The sequence below is a fragment of the Rousettus aegyptiacus genome, unplaced genomic scaffold (assembly GCF_014176215.1).
Source record: "Rousettus aegyptiacus isolate mRouAeg1 unplaced genomic scaffold, mRouAeg1.p scaffold_m13_p_2, whole genome shotgun sequence".
Lineage (NCBI taxonomy): Eukaryota > Metazoa > Chordata > Mammalia > Chiroptera > Pteropodidae > Rousettus > Rousettus aegyptiacus.
The window spans coordinates 82,340,052-82,358,632 of record NW_023416295.1 but is presented as its reverse complement, the minus strand read 5'-3'; the positions used below and the strand labels follow the sequence as shown (position 1 = coordinate 82,358,632).

Genomic DNA, 18,581 nt, shown 5'->3' with positions numbered 1-18,581 from the left:
GAGCTGGGTCTTTCTGGTGAAGAGAAGGCTGTCAGGGCCACGGCAGCCTTGTTCGCTGGACCAATGAAACAAACTCCATGGGGGTACCCCCACAGACCCTCCCTTCCCGTGCATGGATCACTAAGCTCACTGTAGGCTGAGAGAGAAGAGAAGTGGTACTTGGGAGACCATACATTTCCTGGGGACCCAGGATCCCCTAACACCCCAAAGAGAAATACCAAGTTTCCTGGATGACCAAGAATTCAGATGGCCTGACTCTGCATCCAAGACTCTCTTTCACCACCAATTTGACAGCTGGGCCTGGAAGAACTAGTCACTAGAACAGGTCATTATTACCCACTGCCAGCACATAGCAGAATGGCAGTCAGTGCCAGTTGGGAGGGAGGAGGAAGGCCAGTGGCCAGCACCACAGTCAGGGGCTCAAAGTGGAGATGCTCAAGGCCCACGGTCCTCATGTGTGCAACCCTGGGGGCACCATTTACATTGTTATCCATGTGAATAGTACCCCCTGGAGTTGTGCAGCACACAGTCTGTGCAGTTTTATGCAATCCTCAGTCCAGACAATCCTCATTCATTGTTCCCTGCACCCTGCATACCTACTATGTACCTAGCATGGAGCAAGTCACTGGGGCTATGCGGGTGGCCAGAAGATGGCCTGTCCTCTTGTAGCTCTTAGGGGAAAGGCTGGCTACACCCTGCATCAAGGAGAAAAGTGCTTGAATGAGGCATGCCCAGAGAGGTCTGGGAGCTGGCATGTGGGGGCAGCCTGCTCTCTCTGGCCTGGTTAATCCAGCCAGGCTTGAAGCTATCAGGCAGCAGCAGCTGAATCTGCAGCCTCAGCATCTGGGGTTGGGTGACTTCTTGCTTTCCAGGGATACTTGCAGCTGGGACAGATGGGTCTTGTGGGCTGTGGCTGCCCCCTACCCGCTCCTCTTTGCCATGGTATAGGTCTGTAGAACCGGGGATGGATGCCCTGCTGCTGGGCAGGGGGAAGCATGAGGGAAAGGGGAAGAAGCAGCCGCACACAGGGGCAGCTCCAGGGGCTTCTGCCAAGGAGCTCAGCTTGCTTCACAGGGTCCTATTCTCAGGCTTGGGGAGGTATGCTTCCCCTGCTTTGCCCAGCTCATGGGCCACCTTTTCCAAGAAGCCTCTAGGGGAGGGGGAAGAGCGTCCTCCCCTGACCCACAGTGGCTTCTGGACTCCTCAGGTCACTGGACGCCACTCTACTCTCTAACTGATGTGTGGAGAGAGTCATGTAACTACTTTCCGGTCATGACCAGTGCTGTCACGGGCCATCTCCATGCAAAACTCCAACTTTATAGGTCTCTGAGAGCTCAAAAGTCCAGTCCAGGTCCCGGGAGCACCTCCTGGCTTCCTCTTGGGCCCTCCCTCCCACTCTGGGATTCACTCTGCACTCTGTCACATATAACCACTGATTACATACATACACTGGGTCATGTATCTGTCACCCCACCAGACTAGAGGCCACTTCTTACTCATTTCCATGTCCCTAGCACCTAGAACCTAGCTTGGGCCCTCCTGTCCCCAATGGTGATTAAATACCATTAGTTCTTAACCCCTATTGCAGCCTGCCCATATTATTAGACCTGGGCAGGCATTTCCCTATTTGATAAACTTAATAACACAGAAGATTAACGTACAGATGTGTTTAAATGCTGTAAACAAACAAACAAACAAACAAAAAACACACAGATTCATGTATCTCTGGCCAGAGTGGAAAATCAAACACCACATCTGAAGCACATCAGGGCACAAGGTGGTATGTGGGTACACATGGAAGGAGGCTTCAGGGATGCTGGGTCGATGGCTCTAGGGCCCGTGGGTGTCTGAGCCAGGGGGTAGTAGCCATTGGGAGGGGTTTGCCCACTTACCATTAGGCAGGGGGATCCACAGTTAGGTGAGGCCTATCTATGGCCACTGCCAGATGGTCTCATTAGTCTTTCCCAACTGAGATCTGCTTGGTCTAAGGGCTCATCTGTGGCCATCCCACCCCTGTGCTTTTTCATGGGTCATAGACAATCTTTTTGCCTGGAATGTCCCTTCACTCTAATTGATGAAATTCAAGACCCAGCAGAAAAGCTACCTCCTCTGTGAGGCCCTCGCCCCCACCTTGTCTTTGAAGCAGGATTAATCTCCCCTCCTCTGGTCCCCTTGGCTCTCTGCAGCACAAGGTAACAGAAGGGACTAGCATACAGTGGTAGGTACTTTCCATTAGAAGTCTAAGGGGCGGATGACGGGGAGAGGGGTCCCCTAGCCCTCATAATCTCTAACACCCCTCTCCATGTGCTAGTGTTAATATTAAAGCTAATCTTTTGCTATGAGAAATTCATATTGCCCAATCAAGTAAAATGAGTTACAGCTTCTGTAAAATCTTTCCCATTTTATGGATCTGAAATAGACAATCTGAGTAAAAATTGGGCCATTTGCTATGCAAATAGAAGCCAAGCTCCTTTCAGAGAAGTCCCTAGTTCCTCATTCCATGTAGAAATTCTGGGCCTCCCCATGGCTGTGAAGGTTTGTTTTTCCCTACAGAGAGGTAGCTGCCAAGTCATACCCCAGCACGTGTCTGGGACGGGGCACATCTGCAATGATCAGGCATCACATGGAGAGAAGTTACTGGGAGTTGAGGCCAGATCCACACTGTGGAGAGATCCTGACCATGGATTTATACATTAAGTTTTGATGTATAGAAAAGTATCATTACTTCCATTTTGCAGATGAGAAAACTGAGGCCCAGTTAGGACTTCTTTAAGGCCCCAAAGTTGGCTCTTGCCCTAGTCCCAACCAGTCCTCACATTTGAGATGCTTCCAGAGTGGTGAAGGCAGGCAGCTCACTTCCCTGGGCATGAGTTACAGCAGGTCACCTGGTCCCCATGGCGCTCCCTCAGCCTTGCTGAGCTGTTGTCAGCCTCTCGTTCTCAGGCTGTTTTTGCATATCCAGGGCTGCCCTCTAACCTAGATCCCTGGCTATGGTAGCATAGGCCCCAGACCCCTTCTCCCTCTCAGGCTATGGGGTCCAGGAGGCAAGCAGGAGGCTCCATCTGAGTCCTCTTCTCCAGCCCAGTCCCCACAACTGACCTGAGGAGAGACAGGATAGAGGATGCCATTTTCAAATCTGGGCTTAAAAGCTGGGTTACAGCCACACATCTTAATTGGTGCATTTCTATTTTCTCTCTGGGCATGTTTCTTTTCTGATGGACTCTCACAAACGTTTTACTGTTATATTTCTTGTAATACTGCCTGGAATCATTATTTAGACATCATAAAAAAATCATTATATTTTTAAAAGGAAGGCTGAGAAGTTCCTACAGAACAGAATACAAAAAGCTTGGACACACACACAAACCCACACATATAAGCCGATCCACACACAATACACATACATGCAAGTTTGGTATGACAAAAAAGAGAAGTTTATTATCACACTATTTTGCGAAATAGAAGTGAATGAATAATTTATAGGGCTTTTAACAAACATCTAGATTTTCTAATCATTCTAGAAAAATCCAGTTTGATTACTTACAGCAGCAGTTCTGTGATAAGCCAACCCAGAAATGGTTACCAATAAATAAAATTTACAATTCCCAATGGGCCTTCCTTCCACAGAAATGCATCATAAACATTCATATCTTTTTTCTTAAACACACCAGACCCACAACGCTAGGGCTCTCACTGACTGAACGTACTGTTTGTGGAAAAATCCATTTTATTTTGGCAAGAATTTCATTATATTGCGCCCTTTGCCACCAGTCCCAAAACAACGGCGCCTGAATTGAGGTCATGCAGCTCTGGTCCTTGGGTCCCCCAAATGAAGGGGCACATGTAAGCAGGGCAGGGAATGGTGGGCTGCTGGCAGACTTACCAACAACAGGCTGGCACATCTGGCTGATGCAAGGCTTGGAAGCACCAGTCTTCGACATCCCACTGTGATCCAGGCCACCCTTCTTGCCCAGGTCTCCCTCCAACCTGTGGGCAGTCTGACTTAGATTTTGAAGGCAGGACTCTGATTGACCTTCAGAAGGTAAGGGACCTGCCAGGGGGCTGGACAGCTGGGTGGCTCCCCCCTCAGACTGCACTCCAGCTCCTGGCCATAGGACTGGCCCGGGAGACGTGACTGATGATCGGTTACAGAGTACACTGTGAGAGCACAGTTCTGGCTTGATACTTCCTGTTTGGGGAAGAAACCTCACTGGTGATCATTAGTGGCTCAGACTCAAGTCTCTCTGCTACAGGAACTAAGGTAGGACAGCCAGCAGAACCCAGGATGCATACAATGAATAAATGTCATCCAAAGCAGGGCAGACTGCCTCACCACAGTGAGTGTGTGTGTGTGTGTGTGGAGCGGCAGGGGGGTGGGGTGGGGGTGGAGGGGTGGAAGAGGTGCATTTATGCTTCAGGATACAAAGCTAAGCATAATGGCTGCAGAAAGTGGCAATTTATCAATTGCTGTGGGAGTAATTTATTGCAATCATCGTGGCTGTCATTGGCTTAGTAATAATTTTCTGCATTTTGTGCCAACAAAGGCTTCCTAGTCATCTTTACTTGCTAGTCAGTGCCCACAGTGTGGAGAAAGACAGACAGAAGAACCCACAGACAGAATACAGCAATGTCAGAGGGAAAAGCAGGGGCGGGAGTGTGCCTGCTGCTGCTGAGGGCGTTCCCCATTGACTGGAGGCCACACTGACAGCACAAAGGGAGGCCGGAGATTTGGAGGCTTCTGTATCACTGAAGTCAATTATGCCAAGTCCAATCTTAAGCCAAGTCTATTTGATTATTTTCATCTTGTCTGAAAACTTGTGATCTTGGAAAATGGTGGCTCTATATAACTCTGGGCATTTTATAATCAGAACATACACACTCCAGGCAGCTTTACTCTATTATTACCACAATAAAACAGGGCCTGCATGGTTCTTTGACTGCTGTGGCCTCTATGCCTTGACTCTTCTGCTAGAGAAAAACCTTCTATGGACAAGGGTATTCTTGAATCTGCCTGAAGTCCAGGACTGTCCAGCATGCACAGACTGCCTCTCCCCTTAGCTCATCTTCCACTCTTCCTCCTTCCAGTCCCTGCTGCTCCCCACTGTTCCCTCCTCCTAAAGTCTTGATATCATCCTGCCATCCAAATCCCCCTTCCCTGAAGAGCCAGCCTGAACTCTTGGGTACTTAGGCACCTCCCAACCCCTCGTAGCCCCACACCACCTCACCCTGCTTTAAATTCAGAGAAGCAGCTGTGTTCTTTGGCGGATCTAGTTAGAAAGACCTGGGTGTGAATTCAGATTCAACCATGTACCAGCAGTATGACCTTGGACAGGTTACTTTCCTTCTCTATTGTGATGATTAAATAAAATGGTGAACTAAAAGCTCCCAAATCTGCACCGTAGAACTGCTCTTGTTTACATATTTCCTGTGTTCTGCTCTGGGCCTGGACTCTTCTTTGTGCTGCCTGGTGGCATTTTGTATCTCCACTCAGTCTCCCAATCTCCTAGAGGACAGGGACCTGGGTGCTTTCCATCCCTGTGTATCCATATAGTCCCACAGTGTACTCTGCTTACTGGGAGGTTGGTAGATGCCTGTTGGGCCGACAGGACTCAGGCAGTAAAAACCAGATCACTCTCAGTTCCTACCAAAGCTCCTGGATGGTCTGATCCCCTTGGAGAAGTTGTGGTGTCAGAAAACCACATTTCCTTCTGAAAGCAAACCTTCCAGGTGTGAGCAGGCAGGAGGTGCAGGACTACTCTCATGGTTCCTGGAGGGGCCCTGGTCAGCTGTGATATTCTGTCCCCTGGGGTTCTCACTGAGCCTTTGGGTGTGGCTTGAGTGCCCCCCAGTCTTGGGAACCCCCTTCCCCTAGCTGCACACACAGCCATGCCAGATCAGAATGTTCAAGAAGAGTTGAAAGGTTATGGGAGGACAAAAAGCAGCATGCTGGAACTCACAAGAGCAGAGAGCATCAGCAGGTCTTCAACCTACAGCCTTCCAATCCAGCAAGGCCAAGAGGGCGGGGTTTTCCCAATGGAAGCACCTCGATCCCCATCACAACTCATGGCTGCCGGAGCCCAGCACCATCTTATTTCCTCCCCTTCCAGTTCAGGGTGCCACCATATTTCTGGCCAGCCTGGAGCCATCTCCACAGATCAGCCTCATAGAGCCTGGTCGTACCTCCTTCAGCTGCTCAATCCCACATCCAGGTTGTGGTTGATTTGCTGGACAGTGGTGACCGACCCCTCTCACTGTGTCCAATTCACTACTAACCCATGTACAGGCCTGGCTGGTCATTCAGAAAGCCTCGGCGAAGGCCCCTCAGTGACCCTGCAGACTCTACATTTAGTCATCCTGCCTTTAAAGGCAGACTTGGAGGGCCCACCTCACAGCCACCTGAAGCTTCCTCGACATCCTCCAGCTATGTGCCCTGAGTGATTTACCTTCAGAGAGACCCTTACTCTGACTGCAGGACATGCTGTCACCCTCCCAAACCAACAGTAAAAGCACAAGTCCACAGCCTGACGGCCACACAAATGACAGATGCTATAGTAACAGGAAGGGACCTCCCGTTACAGACACCACCAGCACACAGGCTTTGGGAAACCTGCTGTCTACACATGAACCGAGGAAGAGGGACAGGTGCTGCCTTGGGTTGTAGTGACAATCTAGGAATTCATGGTCCCACATGAGTTGGCTGCCAGCCCTGACAGTAGGCACAGTGGTTAGTACTTTAAGTTCTGCAGGGAGCGGTCTCTTGTTTTGAACCCTAGCTTGCATTAGCTATAGGAACTGGGCCTCAGTAAAGCCGAGTTCCCTCATTTGTATTCAGAAATAAGCAAAAGGTGCAGATTTTTTGCAAGAATATAAATGACAACCAATACTCATCCTACCAGAAGTAGGACTTGACCAGGTCTTGAGTGCCTGGCAGCAAGTTGGTGCTCAGTAAATGTTTGTTGAATGAATAAATGATGAGGCAAAATTCAGATAAGCATATATAGTTAGTGGTTAGGAGCTTCAAGTTTGTAGCTGTCAGAATGGATTGGTGTCTCATGTGTTCTTGGGAAAGTTACATGGTTAGGAGACCATTATCTACCTCTTACGAGTCAGAAAGTTCAACATGCTTGGTCCAGGGATTAGCATGTGGGAAGCTGAGTGTTCGGTGTCATTTCAGGTGTGATGGGAGTGGTGCCCATGGCATACGGAGGATATGAAGGGCTGACATGCAGAGGCCTGGGGTCAGTAGGAGGTCAGTTTGGACAGGGAGGTGGGCTCAGATGCAAGGAGCAGACAGGAAGAAGAGAGACTTCTGTAGCCAAACGTATGAAAATCTCTTAGAGTGACCCATCTCCAGCCCGGCCCTCTCCGAGTTCTATAATCCCCACAGCCTCCTCAAATGGGATGGGGTTGGCAAGGGTAGGATAAGAATGAAAAAAGAGCCACTCAATCCTTCCAAATCCCAAGAGGGAGGAAAAGAGCAAGCTTGGCCTTAGGTTTTAATAACTGCTTAAACTAGCTTTCTTGTTTTAAATCGAGAGGCCTATTCCTGGTCCAGATGCTAGAAAGCAAATTTCATGGAGTGCTTAATTTATGCAGCTCGGACTGCCCAGCTTACGAAGACCTGGCCACTATCTTTGCTGAGGAGGGCAGGAAGGGGTGTATCCAGCCTCAGCTAGGGCCCAGAGAGCCTGGATATCACTGCGTGCAGCCAGCCCAACCCTTAGCCCCACCCCGACCCCATCAGCGTACTTAAACATCACCCCAGCCTGCTGAGGTTTTATGAAGCAGGAGGCACAGACTTCTCCCAGTGTGGAAACCAAGGGCCAGGGAGTCCTGAGGCTGGGCCTGAGGCCTGTTCTGTAATGGAGAAGGGGACCATAGAGGCTGCTCTCTGGCCTTGGTTACCTTCTCTAGTGAACTGAGGGGTATGTACTAGGAAAGCAATGAGCCTGGATGGTCCCTAGCTAATTAACATTCATACCTGGGGGAAGGGAGAAGAATCTGATATTTATTGCACTTCTAAAAACTCAGCCCTTCACACACTTAAGTGCTCCAGGCAGGCATTACTGCCCTTGTTTTATAGGGATGTCAGGTGCAAGGCCCTTAGCAAGGTTTTACAGATAAAGAAATAGGTTCAGAGAGCTGAGGACTCAGCCAAGGTCACAGGGCAAAGATCTGCAGGGATAGACTTGGAATCACTTGACTCCAAAACTAGGCATTCTTCCCTACAGTCAATCAATTCAGCTGTCTCCCCCTCCACTACTCTGCTGTGCAGTTTTGGACTTCAGTCATTCACTTTCACTTTTTAACTACCTGAAGCTCTGCACATTACTCCGATAAGTTCAAGGAGGGAAGAGCCATGGGGCAAGGACAAGAAACATGAACGAGAGAGGAATTCACCTGTTTGGAATCTCCAAGCTGGAGAGATGTGGTACCAGAGTGACCAGGCCAGGTCTTGGGGAGCTCAGCAGGTTTAGGGGTGGTTGTCTAACCCCCTAGCTTCCTGACAGCTCTGAGGTCAGCATTATCCCATGCCAACTCCAGGCCTTCCTCCCAAGCTGCCTGGCTGAGGCCAACTGTCCACCATTCAAGGCCTTCTTTAGGAAACATTCTCTAGGGATGTCCCTGCCTCCCAAAGACCACTCATCCATCACATACTGATAAAGCACATGCTCCATTCCAACCTTTCTACAGGCCACTGGGGATAGAGAGAAGCCCAGAGACGAGTGAGACAGGTCCCAGCCCTTCAGGTGCTCCTGGGTAGGGAAGGTCAGGGGATTCACTCTGCAGACTTGATTCCCTCAGCTGTAGGTGGGACATAGGCATGTGTATTTTTAACAAACCATGCAGGTGATTGCTTTTGTGGATGTTCTGGCCCCCAGCACTTTCATTCTTTGGGTTGCCACACCCTCTAAGAACATGGCCTCTTTCCCATTAGGAGGGTCCTCTGGGCTGCCAAGGCAGATAAATCTGTACAAATCTTCTGCAGCTTGCTACCTGTGTACCCTTGCAAAATGCCCGTGCTATCTGAGGTTTGATTTCCTCATCTTTATCTAGATAATAATTGTGCCTTCCTGTCTTGAGGGTTAACTGGGATATTGTATGCAAAGCAAGTTGCCTGGCACAGATAAATGCATAATAAATGACTGCTCTTAATTATATCATCACCATACTCTGACAGAAATACTTCCCCAGGGGGTATTTGTTTAACCCCTATTTCTGGAGCCTGTCTCAGAGGTGGCCCTGGACAACTTTGGAGGCCTCTCGGTGCCCTCTGCCAGGGCTCAGCAAGACATGCCTTCGTTTTCTCCACAGATTCTACCTCCTAGCCCCTGAACAACATATTAGCTTAGCGTACCTTTCCTTTCATCTACCCAGAGAGATTAAGGTTACAACTACACTTCTTTGGGCAGCCTGCCCCAATTTCGGGGAAATGGGCAGAGGTGGACACTGGTCAGCCCTGTCTCTTGCCGACCAAGGCCACCGCCCCCGTCCCCGCCCCTGCCGGGCGGGGTCTACGAAGGGGCTGAGAGGCCAAGTGCGAGAAGACCCAGCCCACTGCTCCCCGCAATCCCCGAGACTGTCTGGCCAGAACAGCAGGTACAGGGAACCTGTGAACTCCGCAGGTCTGCGAGAGAGGCGCTCAGCGTGAGTCGCGGGGTCCCAACGCCGGGTCCCCTCAGTGCCCCCGCCCCCCGCAGGGAGAACACCGCCTGCCGCGGCGCACGCGGCTCGTGTCTCTAGGGAAGGAAGACGCGCGGAGTGGGGACCGAGGACCTGGGCTCTCTGCCGTCGGGCGCACGTGGCTGGGTCCCAGCGGTCGCCTGCAGACGTGTGGCGGCCCCTGGACTCCGCGGGCGTTGGCGCAAGGGGGCAACCCAGCAGCTAACGGGTCGCGGGTCCCGAGGCAGGGCGCAGCTGACAACCCGGCGGTGACTCAGAGGAGGGGTCACTCACCTCTCCGGCCCTCAGCTCGGAGCACCCGCGGTGGCTGAAGGTGCCGCTGGCGGAAGCGGCAGCCGGGCCCCAAGGCTCCTCCTCCTGCTCCCGCGCCCCGCCTGCCCGCCAGCCTGCCCGCCGGCCCGGCCCAGCCCGGGAGGTGGCCGCCCGCCAACCCGCTGCTGCTTATCCAGCTCCGCCACCTCCCGGGGGGCGGCAGTCGGGGAGCCACAGGGTCATCGGTCCCCCGGGACCCTGTAGCGCCAGCGGCGGCGGCAAACAATGACCCTCTAACCCTAATCCAAGATTCAGAGCCAGTCCAGTAGCTTCCTGATCTGCTCCCTCCCCGTTCACCCGCCTATACACACCTTCACGGTTAAAGTGTGCAGGTCGCCTCTTAACCAGGACAAGGAGAGCATGCAGGCCACGGTGACTTAGGAGACCTGCCCCTTAATCTGAGACACACTTCAAATCCACGTCCCTTTTATAATCGACGACGTTTAGTGGCAGGCACAGATGGTAAGAGGCCAAGGCCTCAGATTGGATCAGGCTTCCTTCTTTGGTGTATGGAAGCCCGGCCCTCAACAAGGCTGCATCCAGGCCTTTGTGGTGCTATCATATTTCTGTCCCTTGCCCACCCTTAGGGCAGACCTTTGACCCTTCCCAGTAGTTCTCAGGTTTCCAGAAGCTGCTGAGGATGCTGAAACTTGCTTCCCCATCTAGACTTCCTGGACTGCAAACCAGCACCCTGGCCCAGAAAGATAGCTTCCAGCACTGCTGGCTGCCCTCCCTTCTCCCATGCTGATGGCATCACAGCACCGCAGTGAGGAGAGAATATCTTGGGTAGTTTTCTAGAAGTGTGGGGGTTCATCTGCAGCCCCAGCTCACCCACGATGTCACCTCACCTGCTACTGACAGTTATTCCCCTCCTTTTACAGCTGAGGACATGGGGGCTCTGATGGTTAAGTTAGACACCAACGTCATTCATCTGGGAGGCTGACTGGGGGTTACCTAGAATATTCCTGGGGGGGGGGGCATATTCACAAACCGCTGATAAAGAGTGTCAAATTACTCCAGGAAGCCAACTTGTACTGCAGAGATAAACCCTGACAGAGGTTATCTGAACCCTGAGGCCAGAGGCGGGTGGGCTGTGCCTCAGGTCTGGATCCACAACTGGACCCCAAAAAGCACAGTGAGTGAAGAGTCAGAGTTCTGACAGCCCTGTGGTAGGAATACTGCTGTGAGGGGCCTCTCCTCCACCACCCCACTGAGACCCACGCATGAACATCTCGTACTTTCTCACTTCCACGGGTTTCCTCCTGTCTAAAATATCCATCCTCCCCAGCTCTCTGTTCTGCCAAGGCCCAGATCCTCTCCTGCCTCCTTCAGGTACCCTCCTTTCCTAGGGCAACACCTTCTCTGAGCCCATGTAGCAGTTCTCAGAGGTCCTTTATCTGTTCAACACTCGAAGAGCCAGCCACGCCTTTCCATGCACTGTTTGAAGGGCTAGAGACATGGTGTTCATTGCCGGGCCCCTGCCCTTGGATGGTGAGTTGCCTCTGCAGTGGGTTGTAAACTTTAGGAAAATAGGAAACAGTTGCTTGCCCCTTCAGCACCCCTGGCATGGTGCCCTATATATCGTTAGAGCTCTCTAGCTAATGGAGATCTCTAAGCGTCCTTCCTGCAACTGCGGTGGGCGGCGCAAAGATACCAGTCTTGTGAAATGGAGGTGCTAAGAAGTCTTCTAACATTCTTGGAAGGATCCTTGGATCTATCCAACATTCTTCCAAAGAGACCTGGGGGACATCTTTGTGGGGTTCCCCATGAGCTGGAGAGATCAGACAGTTTGACTGGCAGAGGTCTGTTAAAAAAGGAGTTCTATGAAAAGTAACCTAACAGGATGAGCTGATCATAAATTCCTAACTGGGCGGGTCAGAATGCATAGTCACACCCCAGGTTTATAACTTTTTAGTAAAACATTTATCTTTGCCTTAAGCAAGCCCTATCCATTGTTTCTGTGCATCTAGGTTAATATACCTTTGAAATAAGCCCTAACCACCCTCAAGAGAGCACATAATCTTATTAACGGCCCTGTAATCCAATCCCCATGTTGCTTTCTCCCACCTGCATGTAATCTTCCTTTCGTTCATAATCTCAAATGCATAAAAGAAGCTGCAAACCTTTATTCTCCAGAGCATATGAGATCTTGCTCCTCAGCATATGTCATTAGTTGGGCCTACAGGTTTGGATGTTTCTTATGTCAGCAGTGTTAATTAACTGTCTTCTCCCACAGAAATGCGAGCTCCTACAGGGCCAGGGGTTTTAGCTGTCTCAGCCACTTCCGTATTCCCAGTGCCTAGCACATGTTAGGTGCTCAGTAAATAGTTGTTGAATGAATGCACTCCCTTTTTCGCCGTTTTTTTTTTTTTTTTTTTTTTTAACCTCTTTCAGAATCTCTAGGGAGTTTCCCTCAGGGTTTCTGCCCACCTCTGGTTTCCTCCCTTTCCTGCCCTAGAGCTAGAAGGACTATATTATAGAGGAGGTCCTCACTGCACACACTGATGGATGTCTGCACCTGGAGTCACTGAATGTTCTCTTTACAAACCTCATGGGTATCAGCCTCCTGAGATTGCCCTTTTCCCTAAAGATAAGGCTAACTCTTTGTTTAAGAGGACAGAAGAATCCAGAATGAGAATCTAGAGTCATCCATCTACTTGCATCAGAGAGGAGAGGGCCATTGTTCTCTCTCAGCTTCTCTCATTGATGTGACATTTATAGGCCGGGACAGAGCACATCCATTTCACAAAATAAATACTCTAATTGATTATTAAAACAAGATAGCTAGGAGAAGCTATGTGTCCTGATGTACTCTGACATCCCTGACTAGGAACCAGAGTACTCGGATCTAGTGCTGCCAGGGCTGAGCAGAGGCTCCGGGAAAGGTGCTCTCCACCTGTGCTTGCCCCTGCACCCAGGTGCAGTGAGACTCCACCAAACTTGGGCACAAGGAGCTGCTCCCCCATGTGAGAGAGAGAGTGTGGCTGCAATTTGTAAGAAACATCCAAACCTGTAGGAAATTTTTATAAGTTTATTTTAGCCAAACTGACAGTTGCCAGGAAGCAAAACCTCCACAGGTTGAGAAAATGCTCTTTAGAATGGGAATTTTGGTGCTTATTTTATACACTGGAATAAAAGCAGGAGATGGAAGGAGGGTTACACGAAATTTGTTGGTAGTAGATTAAGCGGGCAGGAGAAAGCAAAACAGGGAAATCTCTGGGATTGGATAAAAAGTAAAATGGAGAGCTACATACTTCTTTTACATTGGTGGTACAGGATAATCAACAGTGAACATTTATAGCACATAGAGATGGTATTTGGGGAACAGGATAAAAAATAAGGGGTTCTGTGGTCTCATGCTGTGATGCCGTGGGTGTGCCCTGCTAGGTCTGGAAAAGGAGATTAACATTTCAAAGGTATGTTATCTTAGTTGCAAAAAGATAAGACAGGCTCAGGTAGGTAAAGACTGACCTTTGTCAAGGAAACTACAGGCTTAGGATGTGACTATCTGCCATGACCTGCTTTTAGTTATGGATTTTTATGTTTAGAACATCCTTGTGGTTACTTTCAGTTTGAGTTTTTAAGGGCCATCATGCAGACCTCCCCTGACCTTGTAAGGTTTAGTATGTGGCCCTTTTTTATCTACAGATTCAAGGTGGGGGTTCCTGAGGGTGATTCAGGCAAATGGAGGGATTGCGTCTGCCACTGTGATGACCCAACAGGTAAAGCCAAATCAGAGCCACCCAGAGCTGAGGCAGCACAGTAGAAGGGAATGGCCTGTCAGGGAGGGGCGCTGAATGGGGAGGCGGGCTGGCAACAAACAGTGTGCTTCGGGGGGGCCTGCAGATTTCAGCTTACAGACTCTTTTCACATGGTGCCTTATTTCGAGACATGGTACTGGGACCCTTCACGCTTGCACCCCAGAGCTTGATACTCTACTTTGGCATAAGGCTGCTCTCCTTCTGCTTTTCTGTTGAAACATGAACTCTCCTGAGAGGAAAAGTTCTTTGAGCTCAGTGGAATGAGAAGCTGTATATCTTCAGGAGAGTTAACTGTGGCCAGCACAGGAGCGTGGAGAAGCTTCAACAGGCAGCTGCTAAAAGGAGAGGGTGAATGAAGAACTCAGGGTGGGGTAGGTAGAAGCAAACTTTCTTCCAAGGGAGCTCCTTGGCACATAGTAGGTACTGCCAATGTAAGAATATACAAACCTGTCGAGAATTTCTGTAAAAATGTATTTGAGCCAAACAGAGGATACACCTGGAAGCAAGATCTAAACAGACTGAGAAAAAAAGCTTTCTAGAATGACAGTTTGCAGCTTCTTTTATGCATTTGGAATTAAGGAGGGAACCTAAGGACCAATACCGAAGGCGGGAAGAAAGCAAGGCGAGGACTGGAAGTACAGGACAGTTAACCAGATTCTGTGCTCTCTTCAGGGTGATTTTACTTGAGGAGTCTGGAAAGAGGCATTTCAAAGGTGTATGTTAGTCTAGATGCATAAAACAACGGACAGGGTTTGCTTAAGGCAAGAATAACATTTTACTAAGGAAGTTGTAAACCTGAGGTTTGACTACACAGTGTGACATGCTTAATTATGAATTTATGATCAGATTACTCTGTAAGATTACTTTCCATAGAACCCCCTTTCTGTCCGTAGTACTTATTAAGTCTTTGTGTAGGGTCAAGTGTCTTGGTTTGTGACTAGGCCATCGGTTGCCAACGGAAATGTAGGAAGCTGGCCCAGCAACCTCCAAGGAGCATTTATCAAGCCCAGGAGCAGGTCCTTTTTGTCTGTCTCTGGTAACGTTGCATTGTCTTTCAGTTGGGGGAGATTGCAAAGGCACAGAACTAGAGAAGTCTGGGCTTTAGCCCCTTGCTTCAAATGTGGTGCACATGATGGCCTGGGAGGTTTTTGTTTTGTTTTGTTTTGTTTTGTTTTGTTTTGTTTTTAACACCTGCAGCATCTGATATTCCTAGGTGGTCTCCTATCCAAGTACTAACCAGGCCTGACCCTGCTTAGTTTCCGAGATCAGACGAAATCAGGCACATTCAGGGTGGCATGGCTGTGGACTCTAGGTTTTTAAATTGCAGAGTTGCAGGCCTTCCCCAGCCCTTCTTAATCAGAATCACATTTTAATAAGACCTACCACAGATGTATGCACTTTAAAGTTTGAGAGACACTGGTGTATAGTACAAATGAGGAAACACACAACTCCTTGAACGCCTGGGCCAAAGCAGATGACCTATTCTGGACTATACGACTCCTCACTGGGTTGTACTTTAATATTGTGCATGTCATTTGCTTTCTCAAAGGTTCTTATAAGCCAAATGGCTTGTTTAATCTGCTTCCGAATTTTTATGACTCTATAAATGACTGTCCTTCACAACACTCAATGGCTATTATGCAAAGCTCCAAGAAAAAAATATAAGACTAGTATGCTTACTCCTTTCCAATAACTGATCTTATTTTCCTTTTTACCATGGCTACTAGGACACTCAGACCTATATTCATGATTATATTACCCTTATCGAATACATTTAAATTCTACTTTATTTTTCCCTAGTCTATGATTTTTTGTGCCTAGTTTACTATTAGGCTTCTTAATAAGCTTTTTGTTATAAGCCATCTGCAGTTGTTTTTGGAAAAAGCCAATTGTGTGAGAAAAAAAAGGGAAACGTCTGTGTGCTGCAGCAGCAAACCCTCTTCCCCTTGGTGGCTATCACGCTTTCATGGCAAGAGCCAGATCATGGAACGTCCTCTGCTGGATTTTTTTTTTTTTTTTTTTTTTTAGAAGAGGGTGAGGGGTTTAGAGAAGGATGTGTCCTTGGACTTCTACCCAGAGTTACTGAGAAAAGAAAATCCAACAGCTAGGGGTCACGGCTACATGGAAATCGTGACAGAATGCCCACAGTGTCCTTCTCGGCTTCCTCCCCGCATCTCAGTGCCCATCTTACCTGACTGGGAGTCCTCTGTGTTGGGAGACTCTCCACAGCCCAGGGCAGGGCACTGTTCACCAGGGCCTTCAGCTGCCATCTCTCAATGTGCTGCTCCTGCCACCAGCACCAAAGGCTAAATGGCCGGCGCTCACTCAGCACAGTGTGGGCTGTGGAGTCAGCTGAGGCCATTCGAGGGCAGGAGGGTCACAGAATGGCTCAACAAGGGTGGGGTCACTGGCCTCAAGGTTATGAGCAAACACACTGTGTTTAGTACACATCCCTCCAGGCTTGGGGGTGTATTTTAACTTGCTCAATTCTGTTTCTGGGTCTTGGCACCCAAGGGGAGATAATTGGGAGCAGAGTTTGCCACTCCAAAATATGCCTCTTTGAGGATAGCAATTATTTTAGGCTTATTAATTTTAAGAAACAGCAAACGTGCAAGAAGATCTGAAAACCAATTAGAAATTACCCTTTGTAAAAGACGTTACATTTGTAAGGGAAATCTTCCTTCTTAAGGGTGTTTCCCTCACTGTACCTGGCTGCCTTCACTATCTCTGAGGAAGAGTGGGCCTTAAATCTGCATGACAACCTTATTTTTGTATACTGCACTTTTCCTGCTAACCACCCCTAACTGACTCCACTCCCAACATTGTCTTTTGTCTTTAGCTGAAGATGATATTTAAGGTGATAGCTTCTGCCATTTTGTCAAATTACTCAGTGTTTCTGGGCCTCTCTCATGTATATAGGAGATATACAATTTATTAAACTTTAATTTGTTTTTCTGCTAATCTGTCTCATGTTAATTCGATTTTAATCCAGCCAGAAGAACCTTGAAGGGTAGAGGACCATTTTTCCTTCCCAACGGAGGAGAAGGAAAGGAAGTGACATTTGTTAAAGTCCCACCTTGAGGCAAGCACCCCTTCCATGTTTACATCGCTGCCACCCAGACCCTGACAAGTGAATGGGATCAGCCCTATTTTTCAGAGGGGGGAAAGTGCTTGCTTAATATCGTAGGGCGTGGAAATGACAGACCTGGGATTCTAATCAGGTCCATCTGACTCCCAGATCTTTCCACTACCTCTGCCTCACTAGGTGGAAGGCTCCTCTAGGCAGTGGCTGAGACATCTTAGTGACCCTTCTCCCCTTGGTGCCAAGGACTGTAGCTACCTCAGTTGCTAAGGCAGAGTAGGGGCATTTTGTGTGTGTGTGACTAGATGAACTGGGGGGACAGTTTTCCCAAGCACTTCTCACAATGCACCTTTGCTCTGCCTAGGTGAGATCCTACCAGCTGTCTCATGGTGTATCTGCCTAATATTTTCACAGCCTGGAAGGGGGTCTATGGAATGTCAGGTAGGTCTTCAAGAGCCTGCTTTTATCTGCCGTGCTGCTTGATTTTAATGATACGAGCACGAGCTGGTCATCACCCTCAAAGCCATCTTCAGGCGTTTGCTGGTCATTGTCAGCATGCGAGAAGCCAAGCCCCCACAGGAAAAGATAAGGAAGATCATGGCCTAAGACCCGCTATATGTGCCAAGGGCCATGAACTATAGCCGGCCAAGTGTGGGGTCTCCAGGGAGGAGAGGAGGGCCAGGCCTTGGTTTCTGGAGGCAACTCTAGCGTAAAGCAATGCCTACCTGGTTCAAAGGTGGTCTCCCCACTAAACCTTAGTTCCTTCAGCTGCAAGATGAGAGTACATACCTCCTCGGGTAGATATGAGAATTAAGTGAGAAATTACCAGGAGAGTGTTGGGCACTTAGTAATGTGTTCATTAAAGGTCAGTTTACCAATTTGAGAGGAAAAGAGATGGTGTCAGGGGGAGGAAGCAGGCCACTGAAAAAGCTGGTTCCCCAGAAATCCACCTCCAGGCCCCTCTCCACTCCCTTGGAAAAGTTGCCTTCTTCATCCTGTGTCCCAACCAAAATAAACTCTCTGAGAAGCCCCCAGGGACAAGCTCTCCTCTGGCCTCCCCTTATCCCCATGGCAAGAAACCCCCAGAGGGTGAAGAATGCTAGCTGCCTCTCTGCCCTCTCCTTTGCCAGTGGTCGGCTGGCTCTATGGGCAGTCTGGTCTGGGAATCAGGAGACCTGGCCGCGCCCTGCCTCAGGATGAGAGTGAAATCTCTTCTTGCTGGCCCTCTGCTCCTGCCAGCTCAAGGGGTCTGAGATCTTAGTGTTTGAAACTTCCACCAATGCTTCAAGATCACTGGGAACAGGCCCTGCCCTGTGCATGATTTGGAGGAGCCCTGAAGGGCGCAATAGCACATGGGGCTGGGGAGGACGGGGACAGATGAAAAGAGGCCTAATTTGCCTTTGGGTAAGAAGCGAGGCTTTGTCTGCTGGCAGCGAGGGCCCAGGAAGATTTTAAGAGGCATGAGTGTGTGTGACAATAATAGCTAACAGTTTTTGAGAGCTTGCTATATACCAGGCACTATTCTAAGCTTTTTAACTGTATTAATTCATTTAATCCTCATACTACATTTTCCTCCATTTTTAAATAAGGAAACTGAGGTACCAGGAGATTAAGTCATCTCATTGATGTGACAGCTCAGAAAGTGGTACCGCCAGAACTGACACCCTACAGGTCAGTTTCAGTACACACCTCCACCTGTTACCTGAATGCTGTTCATTTCTGAAAAGCCTCTCTCTCTGGCA

The 18,581-nt window shown here is 49.2% G+C and overlaps 1 protein-coding gene and 1 pseudogene across 2 annotated transcripts in view; both read right to left on the bottom strand.

The window, feature by feature from the left end:
- The window catches only part of STEAP3 (STEAP3 metalloreductase), a 46,193-nt gene extending 30,117 nt beyond the window's left edge, over positions 1-16,076 (bottom strand). The window contains exon 1 of one of the 2 annotated variants that reach the window (XM_036236944.1): positions 15,949-16,076. In XM_036236944.1, the coding sequence (XP_036092837.1) occupies positions 15,949-16,027 (79 nt within the window). In that variant the 5' untranslated portion in view covers positions 16,028-16,076. Of the gene's footprint in view, positions 1-3,883; positions 4,349-15,948 lie in introns of those variants that run through there. The other variant, XM_036236945.1, reaches the window with a different exon arrangement.
- Positions 14,946-15,064, bottom strand: LOC118614094 (annotated as a pseudogene).
- Positions 16,077-18,581: the final 2,505 nt, after the last annotated feature.